At 36.3% G+C, this 19,750-nt stretch overlaps 1 protein-coding gene across 1 annotated transcript in view; it reads right to left on the bottom strand.

Moving 5' to 3' along the window:
* Positions 1-19,750, bottom strand: part of DOCK8 (dedicator of cytokinesis 8) — a 324,685-nt gene that overhangs the window by 38,884 nt on the left and 266,051 nt on the right. Inside the window, 9 exon segments of the mRNA XM_074280659.1 lie at positions 3,578-3,770; positions 6,612-6,712; positions 9,362-9,520; positions 11,228-11,380; positions 13,259-13,329; positions 13,332-13,392; positions 15,652-15,748; positions 17,838-17,925; positions 19,436-19,571. Coding sequence (XP_074136760.1) covers positions 3,578-3,770; positions 6,612-6,712; positions 9,362-9,520; positions 11,228-11,380; positions 13,259-13,329; positions 13,332-13,392; positions 15,652-15,748; positions 17,838-17,925; positions 19,436-19,571 — 1,059 coding nt within the window.

Genomic DNA, 19,750 nt, shown 5'->3' on the forward strand with positions numbered 1-19,750 from the left:
TATAGCAGCTCTTTTTTTGTAGTGGCAAGGGACTGGAAATTGATTGGATGCCCATAAGTTGGGGAATGGCTGAATAAGTTATGATATATGAAGGTAATGGAATATTATTGTTCTATAAGAAATGATGAGCAGGCTGTCAGAAAAACCTGAAAAAACTTACATGAACTGATGTTTAGTGAAATGAGCAGAACCAGGAGAACATTGTACTTAGTAACAACAAGATTATGTGATGATCAACTGTGATGGACTTGGTTCTTAGTAGTGCAATAACTCAAGACAATACCAATAGATTTGGGATGGAGAATGCCATCCACATGCAGAGAGAGAACTGTGGAGATTGAATTTGGACCAAAACATACCATTTTCACCTTTTTGTGTGTGTGTTTGTTTGCTTGCCTTTTCTTTCTCATGATTTTTTGCTTTTGGTTTGATTTTTCTTGCAAATATAACAAATACGGAATATATATTTAAAAGAATTGCACATATTAAATCTATATTAGATTGTTTGCTGTCTTGGGGAGAACGGTGGCAAGGGAGGGAGGGAGAAAAATTTGGAATATAAAGTCTTACAAAAATTAATGTTGAAAACTATCTTTGTATTTGGAAAAATAAAATATTATTACAAAAAAAACAAAACAAAACAAAAGATTAGTGTTGAAGTCTCAGGTAAGCATTCAGAGTAACTGCTCTAACCTTCAGTTTCTTCACTTGTAAAATGGGAATGCTAAGACTTTTACTATCCAGCTTCACATGTTTGCTAGAGGGAAAGCACTTTGTAAACCCTTGTATAAAGAGAGCTTTTTTTTTTTTTAAATAACCCTGTCTTATCTTCTTGTAACCAAACCTGAACTGGAAAAATTAACATAGACTTATAGACCAGATGCATGATTTCAATTATTTATATGGTATGTTGAGAACTTGGATAAGAGGAGACTAAAAACGACTTCTTTGGAGAAGCATCACAGATGATTAAAATCTAGCACAAGAAAGCTATAATTTAGCTTAAAGATGGGAGTTCACTGCTGATTTTCTGAGAATTGCCAGTTATTTTTTTAAAGTACTCCTCCATAGTCTCTTTACTCAGATGGCCTTCTTAGAAAGAGAAAAGAGGACAATATGAGAAGAGGACATATCTACATCATTTTTGTGATTTTCATGTTTACTTTATCTGATTCAAAGACTTTTAAAATGTCATGCATTTTGACAGTTTTTTGGGAGAGAGGGGTTAAATAATCTAATTTTAAAATACATTCTGAGAAATTTCAGGTATAAAAGGTAAGATTTAAGGTGAACAACTAGGGACATATTTGTTACCAAAATTAGTGAAATAGCTAAGTTCTAAAACAAAGCTTAAACAAATCTTTCTTGTTCTTCATGAGTGGAGGAAAGAGAACACCACCTCATGAAACTGTGGCAGAGAACAATCCAGTCTATAAAGAACCCCAGAAAAAACAAAAAACAAAAAACAAAAAAAAACAAAAAAAAAAAAAAAGAGAGAAAGCTGGTATAAGAAAGTAAGAACTCCAGGACAGCTAGGTTGTGCAGTGGATAGAGGACCAGCCCTGAGTTCAAATGTGCCTCAGATACTTAACACTTCTTAGCTGTGTGACCTTGGGCAAGTCATTTAACCCCAATAACTGCCTCAGCAAAAAAATACAAAAAAAAAAAAAACAAAAAAAAACAAACAAAAAACAAACAAAACAGAAAAGAACTGGCATAAATAAGGACAAAAAATGATTCAGAGATTATTGGCTAAAAAGTGATACATTATATATAAAGGAGTTACTTTATCATCTTGTTCATGATTTCAGAGAGATTACACTATTTAGACTCTCAAGACAGAGTGCATATAAAACAGAATTTGTTTCTCCTTGATTTTATTAAAACACTCAGTTATAACAGGGCATGCCTGATCTTGAAGAAGCTATGGTCCCTGGCTTGACCTGCTTTTCAAGTATGGTTGACAGTAACTATGCACTAATAGAGTATAGAAAACACCCTTCAGGTCCTTATAAATACTTCCTGTGTCCCACTAGAAAGAAAGAGTGCTGGATTGTACCTTTTGTTTTTTCTTCTCAGAATATTTAGCTTGAACCTAGTCTGAGAGCAAGTAGAAGGGGGAAGGTCATATAGGAAAATTTTTCCTAAAATTTGGAAAATACTTTTGTAAGTATAAAAAATTCCATACATCCTTTGTTTTGAAGAGGATCAGTGCCATCATGGGGTAATATCTTGATTCAAGTGTGAATATGATTTAAGTGAGGCAGAGTCTCACAAAGTCATCAGTCTCTCTCTCTCTCCTAGAGTCATCAAAGTCCAAGGACAAGATAAAAGTCAAGACGACTAGCAATGGATGCCATGGATGACCTTGGTGTCTTTAATGTCTGACCAAGCTCTAAGCACTTTACAGAGCCTGCTTTAGCTGCTTTAATGGCCACTGAAACAAATTGTTCTCATCTTCCCATGCCAGAGGAAATCTTCACATACTTGGGACATCCCTTTACTGCACAGATGGATCAATTTATACTTTAATAATTGCAAACATTTATATAGTGCTTTAAGATTTTCAAAGCTTTTATAAATGCTATCTCAATTTAACTTTCCTAACCACCTTGTGAAGCAGGTGCTATTTTACACGTAAGGAAACTGAGACAGAGAGTATAAGTAGCTTACAAATGACACAGCTATTTTATGTCTCAAGTAGGGTTTGAAATCAGATATCCTGATTCCACTGTCATTAATCATTTTTTCTTTTGAAGCTACTGATCATTTTATAGAGGTGATCCTGTACCCTCAAAGAGGAATCCAGCAAAACAAGCTTTAAAAGCTTCTAGTTGATCCTAGCACTAGGTTGCTTGTATGTTCTTTAAGAACCAGCCATAATGGATGGAGCTCTGGGCACGTAGTCAGGAGGATCTGAGTTCAAATCTGGTCTGAGATACTATTTAGCTGTTCGACCCTGGGCAAGTCACTTAATTCTGTTTATCTTATTTTCCTCATTTATAAAATGAGCTAGAGAAGGAATAGCAAATCACTTTAGTATCTCTGTCAAGAAACCCCCCAAAAAAGGGTTATGAAGAGTTGGATATGACCTGAAAACAATCGAACAACAAAAAATTTAGAGAGGCCTAATGCCAAAGATCTTTCTGGCCACAGCAATTTGTCAATATTGTCTACTGGTGTACACAAAAAAAGAACATAACTTGCTTTTCCAATGCCAACACCTATAAAATCACAAATCTTTAAGGATTAAGAAATGAAGACATTTACAACTAAATAGAAAAGAAAAGAAAATGAGTTCATTAAAGAAAGCCACATGTGGAGGCAGCCAAGTGATGCAGTGGATAGAGCAATGATCTTGGAGTCAAGAACACCTGAGTTCAAATCCAGCCTCAGACACTTGACACTATGTGACTCTAGGCAGGTCATTAACCTTAATTGCCTCATCTGTGGCCCTCCCGCTCCCCAAAGAAAGCCACATTTCCCATTTGTAAATGATCAGAATTTCCAAGGGAGAGTTACTAGAGAGTAACAGTGAGACAACCAAAGTGCACTTAGAAGCAGATGGGATTCATACCTGAAAGCTCACACTTCCCACAGGCAGGTAGCAATGATCTTCTAACATGCTCAGGTACTCAGCAACCAGGGCTGCTGCATGCACCAAGCACATGGCTGCCTCAGTGTAGCATTTCCTCTTGGAGTGTTTTTCAGCCATATTCTGAAGCCAGGTCAGTCTCAGATCAGGAGATGTTTGATATCCCTTGGCAATCCTGAAGAGAGATTAGGGGGAATAACAGTCTTGACAGTAAGAGGATGGATGTTTCCAGTTCTTTTCATATTCATTGTTGTTTTTTTCTTTGCCAAGAATTTCCCAAATGAATACAGGGAATGAGAGAAGCAACCAGTATTCCAGCTGACTTAGACATGTGTGCGTGCGTGCACGTGTGTGTGTGTGTGTGTGTGTGTGTGTGTGTGTGTGTGTGTGTGTGTATAGCTAGACTGGAAAAGAAATCTTGCTGAGATTAGGTTTACATCCATCCCTTCATTCCCTGTTTTCCTTTCAAATAAGCATAAGAAATAGATTGACACACTCCTTTGGCCTTGGCTTTGTGGTAAAAACATTTCCTAGGGAAGAGGTATCAAACATGCTTTTATGCTTTCCCACTGTCCTGCTAAAGCACTAAGGAACTAAGGTTCCTTGTGATTGGGATGCCCTACCTTATGCCCATCCCATCTCTGTAAGCATATTTCCTTAAGACCTAGTTCAAACATCGTCTCTACCATGAAATCTTCCTTGATCCCTTTAGCTGGAAAGATTCTCTTTTTTGAATCCTCAAGTACTTTATAATCCATATATTCCTGTGACATATTCTAATATTATTTATCATATTTACCTATTAAGTATATGAATATATTATATTTATATGAGAGGCACTGTCACTTAGTAGACAGGAAACCAACCTTGGAGTCATGAAGAATTGGTAAGTTTTACCTCTAACATATACTTGCTTCCATGACCCTGGCCTTAACTTCTCAATACTAAATAACTCTTTTAAAATTGTTAATTTGGAGAGAAAGCTTAGATCTAGAGGAATTCCCTATATTAATGTAATCACTAGTGTAATCCCTATCCCTTTCCTTTTTATTTTACTAGATTATGTGCTCCTTCAGGTTATATGCTGTTAATCCTGATTATTTTTATATTTCTCCTTATACCAAGCACCATGCTTTGTAGACCTGTAATTTTTTATTAAGGAATCTGAAGGCCTCAGTAAGTACTACTGATAAAGACAAGGCTAAAATCTTAACTTCACTGACCACTAGTCACTGTATGATTGTGGGCAAATTACTTTAACTTTATCCTGTGAAACTTTCTAAGATAGAAGTTAAAGAGGCATATGCACTGTACCACTGTACATTACATATGTGCCCAGCTTCTTAAACTGTAAAGGGTCTAGTAATTGAATGTGGAGGTTGTGAGATTATATCTATTATCCGTAAATGTTTGATTTGTATACCTATTTTATATAACCATATTCCTAGAGTCATGTAAAAATTTCTCGAGTGAAAAAAGGGTCACAAGTGGAAAAAATTTAAGCAACTCTGGTTTATAGCATCCCAGATTTCATCTTTGTTATTATTACCAGTATGACCCTGGTATATAAGTTTTCTCAGCTTCAAATTGTTTATCTGAAAGATGTTAGGGTTGAACTGATAATCTAAGGTTTCTTCCAACTTTAAATCTATAATCCTGAGATCCTAGCAGGTATCTATTAAGTGTTTTCTTAATATGGAATAGAATATATCAAATAACTAATATAGAAGATAATATTATCTCTAACACATTAGGAAATACAAGAAAGTTGTTATAGTTTAGGTAGACTTTGTTTTTAATTTGGTAAATATTCTGAAAGACTAGATAAAAATGTAGTTTTTTAAAAATGGAATCAAAATGACTACTAGGAGAGTTTACTTATAGAATTAAACCATATGGCTAATCTGACTCTGGAAAAGAAAATAATTTTCATTTATTGTTTTGAAAGGTAATTTTTTTCCTGTGGTGCTATTTGGAGTAGAGAACTACTATTGAGGAGACTTTACCAAAACTAATTAGCCTCTACATAGCAACCTCCAGTCTTAAGAGTTTGAGATATTAAGAGGTTTAGACACTGGTCTGGGATCACACAGCTAATTTAACTGTCAGAAGCAGGAGTGAAAGCCCCAAGTCTAAGTAACTCCGAAGCTGATTTTCTTGCTAGTGTCACTCTTTTTCTTTTTTCAAAGTTAGAATTTTATAAGTAGGGCCTTTCATTTTTTATTTTTATTTAATATTTTTATTTTCCCCAGTTAAATGTAAAACAATTTTAAAATTTGTTTTTAAAACTTTGAGTTTCAGATTCTTTCCCTTCCTTCCCACCCCAGTCCCCTTTAAGAAGACATATGTGAAGTTATGTAAAACATTTCCATAAAATGCATGTTGTGAAAGAAAACAAACTTTCAAGAAAAATAAAATAAAAAAAAAGAGTATGCTTCAATTTGTATTTATACATAGTAAGTTCTTTCTCTGGATATGGATAGCATTTTTTATCATAATTCCTCCAGAGTATGTGTGGATCATTGTATTGCTGAGAATAGCAAAGTTATTCACAGCTGATCATCCCACAACATTACTATTATTTTGTACACCATATATTTTTAAGTAGAGTCTTTTAAAAGTAGAGGGCACCTGTAATTTTAACCCCTTGATTTCTTGTTATTGTCATTTATTCCCAAATTTGCACATGAATGGCAACATAATATAAAAATAAATAAATAAACCAAGTATTGTGTTAGATTTTTTTGTGAGATAACATAGTATTAAATACTGAACTGGATAGAACACTGGACTTGATTTCAAGAAAAGTTGACTGAAAAGCCTGCATCACACATTAATTAACTGTGGAACTCTGACCAACTTATCTTAATCTCTTAAAATGGGCATTGGTTTCCTCATCTTTAAAAACAAGGAATTGGGTCAGACTTTAGTCCTTTTCAACTCAAAATATAAAATCCTATAATTCTTTAAGTCCCAGACAACAAGTGTCCTCTTTTCATTTGACTAGGATATTTACCTGTACATAAGATCCATGAGCATCTCTGGATCTTCCTGAAATTCCCTCATTTTCACTGTGTCCGACAAAATGCTATTGAGGTTGTAGAGAAGCTCTTCTACCTGTGGTAGGACCAACAGCATAACGGTTGTCAGAAGACACATTGAATCCCCAATCAGCAGTCTGGGTACTTATCAATTTTAGGAGGGATAAACATTCCATGATCAGTAATATTTAGTTGCATTTTATTGCAGTGATATAGAAACTAGATTCTTGGGAAGGGGGTGGTGATGGAATAACTATTAACGAAAGAATCTAATTTGGAAAATAAAATGCCTGTGAACCTTATGCCTATAAAGGGACTTTTGAGTCAGCAAGTGATTGCTGGTTAGATTTTCTACCTACCATTAATTACAGGTAATTATTAAAGAGAAAAATAAAACAAACAAACAAAAATGGGATCACTCTCTCCTATGTCATTCAACAAACTTAATAAGCTGCCCTTGGATCTTGTTAAGACAATGGCCCAAGGAACCTCGATTCCCAGTACTTGAAATTCTCTTTTTTCCTTTTCTCCTTCCTTTCACCTTCTCATTTTTCTCCTCCTCCTTACTTCCTCCTTTTCCTCTTTCTCCTCCTCTTCTTCCTCTTTACCTCCTCCACTGGGTTCTCTATTGAACTCCTACATATTCTTCAAGGAAAAGATATAGCAAGACCTTTGAGGTAGGAGGGTTCTGGGACCAAATCCCGATATGATATACATTGGCTATCTGACTATGGACAAGTTACTTAACAATTTAATTGTTAAACAATTCAGTGAGCTTCAGTTTTCTTATTTGTAAAATGGGGCAAATAGCACCTGTAATCCCTATCCCATAGAATTTTTAAGAAAGCGCTTTTGTAGACTTCACATACAGTATAAGTGAATTATTATGATTTCCCCCTCCATTTGGAAATCTTTTCTTTCTCACATTTTACTTAGTATTTTATTCTATCACAAGGTTGTATTAGCATTATTATCTAAGTATTGCATATTCCCACAAATATCATATTTCCTGAAAGTCTATAAAGTTCTTGAATTCTGAGTTACCTTTGTATTCTCTGCATCTCTGCATAGTGTTATATACATAGAAGGTACTTAATACGTGCTAAAAATAAATTGTCCTATAAAAAAGTACCATATCAAAAGGGTTGAGGCTGACCAAGGTGTGAGACAAGTGATATTTCCAACAGTGCATCATTCCAGGCATGCTGGTAAATAAGAGCTAATTATGATCAAGAACCAGCAGTTGAATAAGATTGTGAATGCAACCCCTGGAGATATTTATCTTTCTAGGTCTTCCAATTACGGTAAAGTTTGTTTATGAAAGTCCCAACAAGCTAGCCTAAGAGAAGTTATAGAAGTCCATAGCTTATTGGTTTTGTTTAAGTCTCAACTAAAATCCTATCTGTTATAAGAAGCCTTTCCCAACTCCTCTTAATTCTTATACCTTTCTTCTCAATTATTTCCTATATATCTTGCATATAGTTTGTACATATTTGTTTACTTGTCTCCATTAGATTGTAAGTTCCTTGAGGACAGGAGTTGTCTTTTCCCTCTTTTTATATCATTAGTGCTTAACCCAGTGCCTGGCACCTAATATGTGCTTCACAAATTCTTATTGACTGAGTAACTAACCATAGCACTAGTCAGAAAACTCCTAGAAAGGGGGCTGCATCTATGCTTAGATAGAGAACAAACTACCTTTATGAGGTCATTTGAGGCCCACTGAAAAGTTTACAGGCTCTGAACCCCAAATAAGATTGCTATAGCTCTCATTCATAATTAATTTCTCTGAAATTCAACAGCATTTTACAATGTAATGGGCACTTAATTATCATTCATTGTAGTGTCCTCCTGTTATAAATATATATATATATATATATATATATATATATATATATATATATATATATATATATATATATATATATATATAAAAAAATATAACTCTTGTCTTCCTAATACCCCAGGTAACATGGTGAACAGAACTATCAGATAAGATGTTTGGTTCTTACTAGGTGCTAAATCCGTACTTAATAATTCTCTAGCTCAGGGTTCACACCTTTAGTTCACACCTTTAAAAGGAGCAAGTTCATTGGTTGTAAGTAGTTCCCCCAAGCCCCTGGAGTACCCACAAGCCCATTCTCTGGGAGGATAAAAGAGGAACATTGAGTTTGGGAGGCAGTCTGAAAGGAAGCACTCTGAATTGGGGAAGGACAAGACTTCCCAGGACAACTTCAGGGAAGCTCGAGGAGATTCAGAGCCAGGATTCAGGAAGGATTTGAGATCCTACCTTCGCTCTGGCTGGAGGCTCCAGAAGCTTCCCAAGAAGCCTTCTCCCAGAGAAAAGGATTTACAGAAAAGAAACCTCCTCCCAGAGAAGGATTACAACTGAGAGACGACAGGATACTACAACATGTGATTAGATTTTGGGTTGGTGAGTGATCATGACAGGGTCAAAATGAAATCCTGGGATTTCAGAATCTGAACTATTCAGAAACTTAGCTTATGGATTATACATTTAATTTCAGCTCCATACAATTCTGACATCAGTAGACCTAGATTCTGATCCCATCTTTGATGATTACTATCCATGTGACTTTGAAGAGAGTCACTTGCTCTTCTTTGACCCCATTTCTTCATTTACAAAATGCTGGGGCTGGACAAGATGGGGTTTTGGGGGTGCTTTTGAACATTACATTTATAATTGGCGGAACTGGAATCTAACCTGGGCAGGAAAAGGAGTTGCCTGCATAACCGTATCCTCTTCTGCATATGCCAAGATGGTTCTTAAGGATTTTCTCAAGTATTCCTCATTAAAATCTGATGCTTTCCCAACCAAGGAAGCCAGGGACATTGTCACTTGCATCTTCACTCTTGCAAAATTCTTTATTAGAAAAATAATCAGAAAACAGGTGATTAGATAGAGTAAGATATTCGAGTCACAGATGTGGCATTTTTTTTTTTTACTAGCTAAAAGAATCACATTTTCCATCTTTCTATTTATAGCAATATCTTCATATTTTTCCTTTATTAAATTGAATAATACTGGAAAAAACCCTACATTGCACAATAAGATTAATGTTAAGATTTAAGTAGATTCTTCAGCCTGGGCCTTTGTCAATTTCCCTGGATTCTATTTCCCAGTTTTGCCCTTGTGTGCTTATATGACCTCACTTTTCTTAGTTGTAAAATGGTAGCATTTCATTAGAAATAATGCAATCTGGTATAAAGAGTATTGGATTCAGAGGTATGTGACCTTGGGTAAGTTACTGCCTTGGCCTCAGTTTCCTCAACTGCAAAGTCAATCAATCAATGAATAGATATTGATTAAGTATTTACTATGCACCAGGCACTGCTAAGTATTGAGATGAATGGACAATGAAAGGACAATATTCTTTACCCTAAAGCTTACAGAACAATGACAGGGGGTGGGGAGTATGAGAGGATTAGATTAGATGATCTCCAAAATGTTGTCCATCTTTACTTCTATGATTCTATGATTATCATTCTAAGATCTTTCTGAGTTCTAAAATGCTTTGGTTGAAAGCAGTAGGTCAGGCAAACTTCTATGAAGCTAGGGCACACAATCAAATATTTGATGACTGGGCAACTTTTCTTTTGGATAAATGCAGAGAAAAGAGTAGGATAGCACTTCCATGATCATGACACTTGAAGCTTCCTCATTTCCTTATAGCTTCTTTGAGAAAGCACATTTAGAGTGTCCTGGTCACTTGGATCAATCATCCAAATACAGTCTGAACTGTTAATTCAATAAATTTAATCTCCTTGAGGTCAAGGCTAGCTTGCTTTTTAATTTATATCCTCCAGCACACAGCAAAGTGCCTGGTAATGTACCAGGCTCTTAAACATTTGTTGATAAGCTAATTAATAGCTATCCCCATGTCTTCTAAAGGTTTTTTTCTAACCCTTCCCAGAAGCACTTATTTTATCACTTAACACAAATTATTCTTTCATGTCATCCCCTACATAGAAAGTATTCCAAAGTAATGCACTCCAAATGGAACAAAATCAATGGGCTGAGTATTGTTGTTCTGTGGTAAAGCTGGGCTTGAAGGGATGACACATTGCTGGGGGAAAAAACAAAAACAGAGGCATATGTATCTCTTTCAAAAGCTTGAGTCTGTTGCTATAAATCTGTCTCAAAATGACCAAAGATAATTCAGAATAAATAAGCAACTTTTTTATAGTCTTCATACTCTCTGTGGCAAAATACATTGCTTCTTTTCCTTCACTGGTAGGAGAGATATTAATTGCAATTTAAATGCAAGAATTCAATCCTTAACAAAATGAACTACTTTGGAAGCTCACATGCCATTGAGAATCTTGATGCTTTCCTTCTGGAAAGCAGAAGCTCATTACAGGTAATAGGCACAATCGGTTCTGATTCTTACAATTAAGGTCAGAGTCCACTTTCAACACTGTAATCATCTGCTTTATTTTACCCTTGACTAATGAATGCCTCATTCTGACTCCCACATCAATTTTAAGTCTTGGTAGAGCAACATTGAGTGGCTCATTTTTCTCCTCTCTTTCCCCCTAATTTCATGCTCGATGGCCTAAGGTCTCTTACACTGGTGGCACCAAAGCTAAATCTCATGAGCAAGTAGAGGGTTGCACAAGCTTGACTGCGGGTAACATCGATGCTGCTGCTGCAGTGATGCAATACTCTCTGGCACAGGTCAGCACACTGCTCCACTTCCTCTTCAAACAGCAGGTCTCCAAACTAGGAGAGACAGTAGAGATCATGACACCCTGGATTTATGCTTTCCAACATATTCATATTCTCTCTCTCTCTCTCTCTCTCTCTCTCTCTCTCTCTCTCTCTCTCTCTCTCTCTCTCTCTCTCTCTCTCTCCCCCCCTCTCTCTCTTTCCCTCTCTCTCTCTCTCTCTCTCTGTCTGTCTCTCTCTTTTTCTGTGTGTGTGTGTGTGTGTGTGTGTGTGTGTGTCTGTCTGTCTGTCTCCTCTCTTCTGTGTCTCTGTCTCTGCTCCCTTTTTCTGTTTCTTCTCTCCTCTCTGTCTCTGTCTCTCTTCTCTCTCCCCTACCCTTGGTGGAGGAACCTGTTAAAATATGCATATGTTGGCTTGGAAAAGAAAAACCATCTAAGCAGTTAATCTATTGCTTCACACAATAATGACACACTTAACTGAGAAGATGGATTTGAGCAATGGGATGTACTTAAGGTTTAATTATGAATTACACAACTGCTGCCTTACTAAGCCAACTCTTGGGCAAGATTATATCTGCCAGAAAGTCACAAATTGGAAGGCATTTTCCCTTTCCCACCCAACCAATCCTCATCTTCCAAGCACCATTGAAAATACTTGACTACTATTTTCCTTTGCTTTCAGAACCAGGTGGAGAATAAGGAGTAAAGGCATCCAACTTTTAAAAGCCTTATCAGCCAGGGAAAAACAAGCAACAGTTTTAAGATAATTGGTGAAGATAAATGCAAAGTATGTGCAGTAAGCAGCCGTACTTATATTCCCAGGGCTATGATAAACTGATTTCTGAAGACTAAACAGATTTCTGGTTTCTAAAATGAAGACATTTCAAAGCATCAGCATTTGTATTTAATGGCAAGTGACATACATTGCCCAAAGAACTGGGATACTGTAGGCTTGGGAAATGGCATGTGAACCAAGAGCTATCATATATGGAGCTTGAAAGAATTTTCTTCCCTCTTCTTGCCATCATAGGATCAACTAATTTGGGATTAATCTATGTAATTAGCACTTAGAGATGCCAGAGTATAGGAAGGCTGTTGTTTAGGAGTACTTCAAGCATAGGCTGAGAATAGCCTTGGTAGTGAGAAAGGTTAATGGTGATAGAATTTTGATGATTCAATAGAAAGAGTGAAGAGAGAGACCAGAATAGGAGGGAAGTATTTGGTGGTGCACATAAAGTTTATCCATGACTTATATCATTCCATAATTCCTTTTTTTTTTTTTTTAAACTTCCTTTCTTCCCTTCTCTCCTAGGCTAGAAGCACAGAGCTACTCACAAGACTGATCCCACTTTTGATTGCTATAGGAGCACTGAACTGCTCTGTTTCCAACATGGGTCATGTAGCCCCCTCCTCAGGTAATTTGATGGATCCCTGTTCCAGGAGGTAAATCTGGCCTCAGACATTTATTTTCTGTGACCCTGGGCAAATCACTTAATCCTATTAGTCTCAGTTTCCTCATTGGTAAAATGAGCTCCAGAAGAAAATAGCAAATATCTTCACCAAAAAAAACCCCCAAAAACTCTAAATAAGGTCATTAAAAAGTTGGACAAGACTGAAATAACTGAACAACAACAACTTATAGGGAAAAGATCTATGGCAAAACTGCATCTCAACCAAAAGACTTATTGTTTGATCTTTGCCCATATGACGCAGTCCAGTTCTAAGACTGGCCATTCTAGATTACTTGAGAGGATTCCAAATTTTAAATGGAACTATTAAGCTTCCTCTACCCTGATAATCAATTCACCATGAACACAGATATGTTCTGTCACTTCATCTTCCTTTTAGGAATCTGGCCCATTGTAGATGGGGAGAGATAGGCCAGAGAAACTAATTAAGAAAAAGAAAACAAAAAAACAGGGCCCTAGTTTACCTTGGCAATGAGAGCTCTGAGTGTAGCAAAGCAGTGAGTCAAGTAGGTGGTGCTCTGGTCACAGCTCAGGAGTTCACAAGGACCCTCAGGATCCCTCCCAGCAGATTGTCTTTGCACTCCAGGGCAGAGCTTGCCTATATACACAAAATAAAAATGGAGTAATGAACCATCCTGATGTGAATGTGTACAAAGTACTTTCTAGACATTATCTCATTTCTCTCCTCAGGACTACTCTATGACATGGGGAAAGAATCACATTCTATAGATAAGGATTTAGGCAATGAGTCCCATTCTGGATTAGAATTTAGGTAAGGAGTCCAATTCTACAGTTAAGTAAGCATTTAGGCAATTTAAACAAGAAATCCCACTTTATACATTAGGATTTAGGCAATGAGCCCCATTTTAAAGATAAATTTCAACTAAGTTAAGTGACTTGCTCAAAGTTAAACAAATACCAAATGGCAGTGTAGGAATTTGAACCAACAATTACATCTGTTGACTTAAGTATTTTGCCACTGTGCTGAAAGACAGCTGGGCCCAAAGACTCCTCCTAATGCAAAAAGCTAATTTCCCATGTTTTAATGATTAGCCTGCTTTCTATCATAAACTTTGAGGTTCAAAATGTATCTTTAAGGATGTTGAAACTGGGGATTCCCAGTTTCTAAACTCTCCAATTAATTAATAATGTAAATTTCATTCTCGGTTCTCAAGTAAGGCTTTGCAAAGGGTTTGTCCCCTACTCTGATAGCATGTAACCCCATATAAAGGCCACAGTCTCTGGAAATGTCCTAATAAATAAACATTATACTTATATATCCTTATAGCACTTTTTATATCTGACCCATCACACTCTCTCTTTTTTTTTAGTTGAATATTTTTTATTGCAAAAGTTTACATTTAATTTTTTTATCATGCATTTTTTAAAAATATTTTTATTTTTCTTCAGTCACATTTAAAACAATTTTTTTACATTTGTTTTTAAAACTTTGAATTCCATGTTGTCTCCCTTATCCTCACCTCCCAGCCTCCATTAAGAGAACACATATAAAATTATGTAAGGCATTTCCATAAATCATGTATTATCACACTCTTTTTACAACAACCCAGCCCCAAAGTTTCCTGATTTCTGAATCAGGTACCATTTCCAACTTCTGTGGGCTTCTAGGGGCTGCTTGGATTGCAAGAATGCTTCTTCAGAGAATCTTAATTTCCCACTGAGAAAAATTCCTGTCATAAACAGGAATCTTTATCAGATTCAATCTTCATCAAATTGCTTGCTGTCTTGGGGAGGGACAAGTTAAGGAAGAAAAATTTAAAGTACAAAATTTTATAAAAATGAATGTTGTGAACTGATGATGAGTGAAACAAGCAGAACCAGGAAAGCATTGTACACAGCATCAGCAAGATTGTGTGATGATTCAACTATGATAGACTTAGTTCTTCTCAGCGATTCAGTGATCCAAGGCAATGCCAGTAAACTTTGGATGAAAAACTCCATCTGTATCCAGAAAGAGGACTATGGAGACTGAATGTAAATCAATGCATGCTAAGTTCACTTCTTTTTTCTTTTTCTTCTGTTTTTTTTTCCTATCCCTTTTGTTCTGATTTTTCTTTTCTTGCCCAACATGATTCATAAGGAAATATATTTAAAAAATGAATGTACATATATAACCAAAAAACTATTGATTGTAACTGTGAAAAATAAAAAAAATATTGAAAACTTACCTTTACATTTAAAAAAAATAAAATAATATTTAAAAAAACATATGTAGTCATAGCAAACATTTTCCTATTGGCTTTATCTAAAACATGTCCCAATAGTCACTCTGGGTTAACTCTTCCAGAAGGTATAATTTAAAGATAAAGAAATGAGGGAGAGCCAGGGGTGCTAAGAAACTTTCCTCAGTTCATACAAGTGGTAAGCTGTAGAACCAAGATTCAAACCAAAGTATTTTCATCCCAGCACTCTTTCTGCTGTGTTACACCATCATTTGTAATTTATTCCTTTCATTTAGACCAACTGGTCATGCCATGATTTTGTCCTCTATTAAAAGTTTTGCTTACATCTTCCATTGGAAGATGAAGTTAGAAAGCTGTATCAGTGCAAAGCTCACCTTGGTGGCTATGCATTTATTTTATGGGCCCAATTACAAGCATCAACTGCCCAATACTTCTGCACAATCATTTTTAAGGATTGTAGACCAGACTTGTAAGGTGAACTTTACTGTGAAAAGAAGGGCAGAAAAAGACTGGATTCTTTAATAAATAAACAAAAAGGAATAATCCAAGATCCATGCTTATTTCTTCTCCCTGAAAATGCTATAATAAAAACCTTATTAAAAATTATAGTAAAAACATCCATATATAACATAGTTTGCTGTTGATTTTCTTACCTGGATAATATTTTCCTGCATATCTAGAATGATTAAATTTGCTTCGGTGGCCAAGTTGCCATTAATCAAGGCTTCTTGATCTAACTCTGCCTTTGTTCTAAGGAACAAAAAGAGGTCAGATTAAACATATATTCAGTCTGGCTGTATTCTAAAGATTGCAACCTGCACGCTAACACACAAGCAAAACCTCAGAAACCTAGACCTTTCGGAGAAAACAACAGAGCAAGTGACTTAGGGAAGTAAGCACCTTGTACATTCTGGTAACTGTGAAATTTGTACATGATTTTAGAAGTGGTTTGTTTTGTTTTGTTTTTTTTCCTGGTGATTATCTTAAACTGTGTCTGATTCTTCTAACTAAAGTTCTGAAGTCATTATTATAATTATAAGTCAAGTAAAAGAGAACCATTGGTTTTTAAACAGGAAGAGACCTAGGCAGAATGAGAGTCACCCAGGCTGGCCAATCAGATTGCTCAAACCATCCCTGGGGACACTGTAGTTTTGGGTACTGACAGCAATCTCCAGATCTGGGCAAAGTGGAGCTCACGCTACAGGCCATCAAGAGTCAGATTGGGTGTGATCTGAGTTTGGCAAACAATGATGCCACTGAGTGAGGAGGCTAAGATTCCTTCTGAATTGGGTCAAGGTAAAGCTATCCAATTAGACTTTCAAAAGACAACCCAAAGTTTGCTCAGCCAAGCCCTGGCTCTTTGTCTCACCACTGACTTTTCTCTAAAACTTTTTTGTCTGAGGACAAGGCCCAGGGAAGCTGGTATTCTGACGCCCATGGTATACCAGCTACTAGGTATTTGGAAACTCTTAAGAGCCTCAGAGTATTTCTTACATTTTTGCCATCTCTGTTAGAATGTGAAAGTCAGGATGAATCATATGCTACTACCATAAAGCAAAGCATTTTGGAAACAGACACATGGAAAAGTGATTATCCTAAGATTACCGAGTTCTAGAGAGAGATATATTAGGACTTCCCTACGTATATTCCTGAGGTCCATTCTTGAGATCTTTAACTCTAGGATAGGGGAGGGAATAGAAATATGAAAGGCAAGGATTTCAGTTGTTTAATGAAAAAATCTCTGAAGCAATCATTTTGTATTTATTAAAAACCCTTATCCCTACTTAGAAATGGTGGTGGAGAGTTAAATTAAGTAATAAGCAGGGCAAAGTAGAAGATAGAAGTAAAGCAGAAGTAAGCAGAAATAAGACATACCCATAAACACAATAATAAAGATCAGGAGTAGAATTTATTAGGGAAAAAAATAGAGATAGTAATCATTGACGGCAGATGAAGTTAAAAGGAAAACAGATTTAATCAAAAGAGAAAAATAAACTATATTATGTGTCATCCATATTAATCAATTGCTTTAGACTAAAACAATCAGATAGTATAAGGTTAGAATATTGGTGTGATGTAGAAAATGAGGAGCTGGTAGATTTAGAAAGATATGGAAAGACTTGGACTTATGAAAGCTCATGCTATCCCTTCAGAGAAACAGAACAAACAAGTATAAGGCTGTATCCTTACATAGATTTATATAAGCCGAGGCAAACAGAATTAAGTGACTTGTGCAGAGTTAGTAAGGATCTGGGGCTAGATTTGAATTCATGAAGGAGAGTCTTCCTGATCCCAGGCTTAGCACTCTATCCACTCTAGCTACCTAGCTGCCAATGTTCCCTCCCAGATCTCAATCTATGATCCTATAAAATAGAAATGGCACATTCATTAGCAAAAGGAGACTTTCTCAGAATTAAAATTCTTCTAATTTTTGTCTGACTTACAAAGCAGACACATACCTATTAACACCACCCAAAATATGTTCAGTTTGAAATTATGCAGACATAGGCATGTGGCCTGTGTTCTCATTTGATTTCTTTGTGAACTTATCATCTGCCTTTACCATGGAAAAATATTTCTTCTGTACATTATCATTTTTGCAATGCCATCTGAAATATGCAAGCATTAATTTTCTTTAAATACTCTACCAGTCCAGAGAGCTCATGGAATTTTAGTGCTTTTAATTACTCTGGACCACTGAATGGACTTCACCTATACTGAAAATGGTGCTTCATTCTCTTTGCCTTTGAGGAATACAGCTGTTTTGGCAACCTAAGTACCCTGGGAAAAATAGTTTGGACTTTTGGTAAAAGCATCACAAGGTTGCTGAGTGACTTACTTATCTAGCTTTTCGTTAGCCTGTCGCCAATGTGTCTGCTCCTTCCTCCATCTCAGGTTTTCATTTAGTCCCACAAACCGGTCATTTCCTAGGAGTTAAAAAATGCATGATTGGAATTTGATTAGAATGGAACTCTCTAAGATAGCTGGGATTTCATTAACAAGTCTTATTGAAGTAGCCTAGCTTGACATTCTGCTGATGACTAGAAAATATGATGTGCCATGAAAAGGTTAGCAACAAAACCCACTAGGCATCTGACCAAGCTCCCCAGTAGTTGGTTTGTTCCCTGACCTGGGGAGGAGAGGATGGTTGGGAAAAGATAGAGCTGTCCTGCCTTGAGCCTCTATTTTCATAGCTCAGATTCTCTGATTCCATTTCTGTAGCTCGAAGACAGGGAGCCCTCTAGTGAAACTCTTAAGACTCACATGTGTATCCCTGGATGGCCCAAAGGTGGAGGGAAAGCTTGCTTCTCATCACTGTGACAGGAATCTGAGCTCATTGCAATTCCCTGTTCACTGATTCCTTGGGATATTGAAGGTCTGACAAGGATACAAACACTGCCAGTGTGTTTGGACTCTCTGGAAAATTTACTCCAGAAATGACAAGGGTGGCTTTTTTGAGTGGTCTTTGAGCTGTGTAAACCTGGCCAAGTACCTCTGTTTGCCTCAGTTTTGCCATCTGTAAAAGTGGTGCATCATTTCCCCTTTGGAGTCTTTGCCTCTCAGAAATAATGCTCTTCTAGCCAGGCCTTCATTTTTTTACTTTTGTGAAACTAAGATACTCATTTGGATCAAAATTTTGTTTTCTCTGAGCAAGACTTGGGGAGGGGAAAAGAGAATCAATTTGATCATCTTCATCTGAACACATAAATCTCCTCTTGCAAACAAGGCTTTTAATTAGAGGAGCTAAAGGAATAAGCATTTCTATAGTGCTTACTATGTGTCAAACACTGTATTAAGCACTTTTTATGACCATTATATTATTGAATCATCTGCTAAATGAGAATAGGAATAACCTTTTCAGGGTTATAATGAGAATTAAATGAGATTCTCTATGTAAAGCACTTTTCAAACTTTAAAGTGCTATACAAATACTTTTATTATTAATAATTATTCAGCATTTTCTGAATAAAACCAATCAGACTCTTTTAGAAATGCATTTGGCTGATATGGCTACTCTTCACCTTCCTTATCAAATGAATTGATAATCGTCAAGCACTTAGGCACAGGATCTGGTACATAGTAGGTGCTATATACATGTTACTTGTTATTATTTTCATTGTGACTATTCTTCCTTACCCTAAGACCCTTTACCCTTTTATTCCTGTTAAATTTGACTTAATTCCAGATGTCATTCAGAGACATCTCCTCACTTGCCAACTGATTCATAAAAGAACATGGTAGGTGCTTAACAAATGCTTGTGGATTGCTTGGTGGATAGTTTAGCTCACTGAAGAATCACAAACCTTGCTGTTGCTAGGCATGGCACCATCAGCTTCTAAGCAACATAGAGTTGAAATCTTAATAGTAGAATATACCTTCCCACAAAGCATCTGAAACATTCAGAGAAAAATTAGAATGAGACAATTAAAAACTCACCTGCCGGTGTCTTGCAGCGCCTCATCATTTCCCCTCTGGCACCTTCCCCTCTTAGTAATGCTTCTTCTAGCCGAGCTTTCACATCTCTTGACTTTTGAAGGACTTGTGTACTGACTTTGTCAGAATTTTGTTTTCCCTGAGTAAGATTGGGAGAATCATTTTGATAATTATTATATGTATAATGCTAATCCTTATGGAAATATTAAAGTTTCAGCTAGTGGAGTTATATGTTATATGGACAAAATCAGAAGGGATGAGAAATTCTTTGGAACATGGAAAAAACAGAGATATCTTCCTTTCCTTTCCTAGGGTATT

The sequence above is a fragment of the Sminthopsis crassicaudata genome, chromosome 1 (genome assembly GCF_048593235.1).
Source record: "Sminthopsis crassicaudata isolate SCR6 chromosome 1, ASM4859323v1, whole genome shotgun sequence".
NCBI lineage: Eukaryota > Metazoa > Chordata > Mammalia > Dasyuromorphia > Dasyuridae > Sminthopsis > Sminthopsis crassicaudata.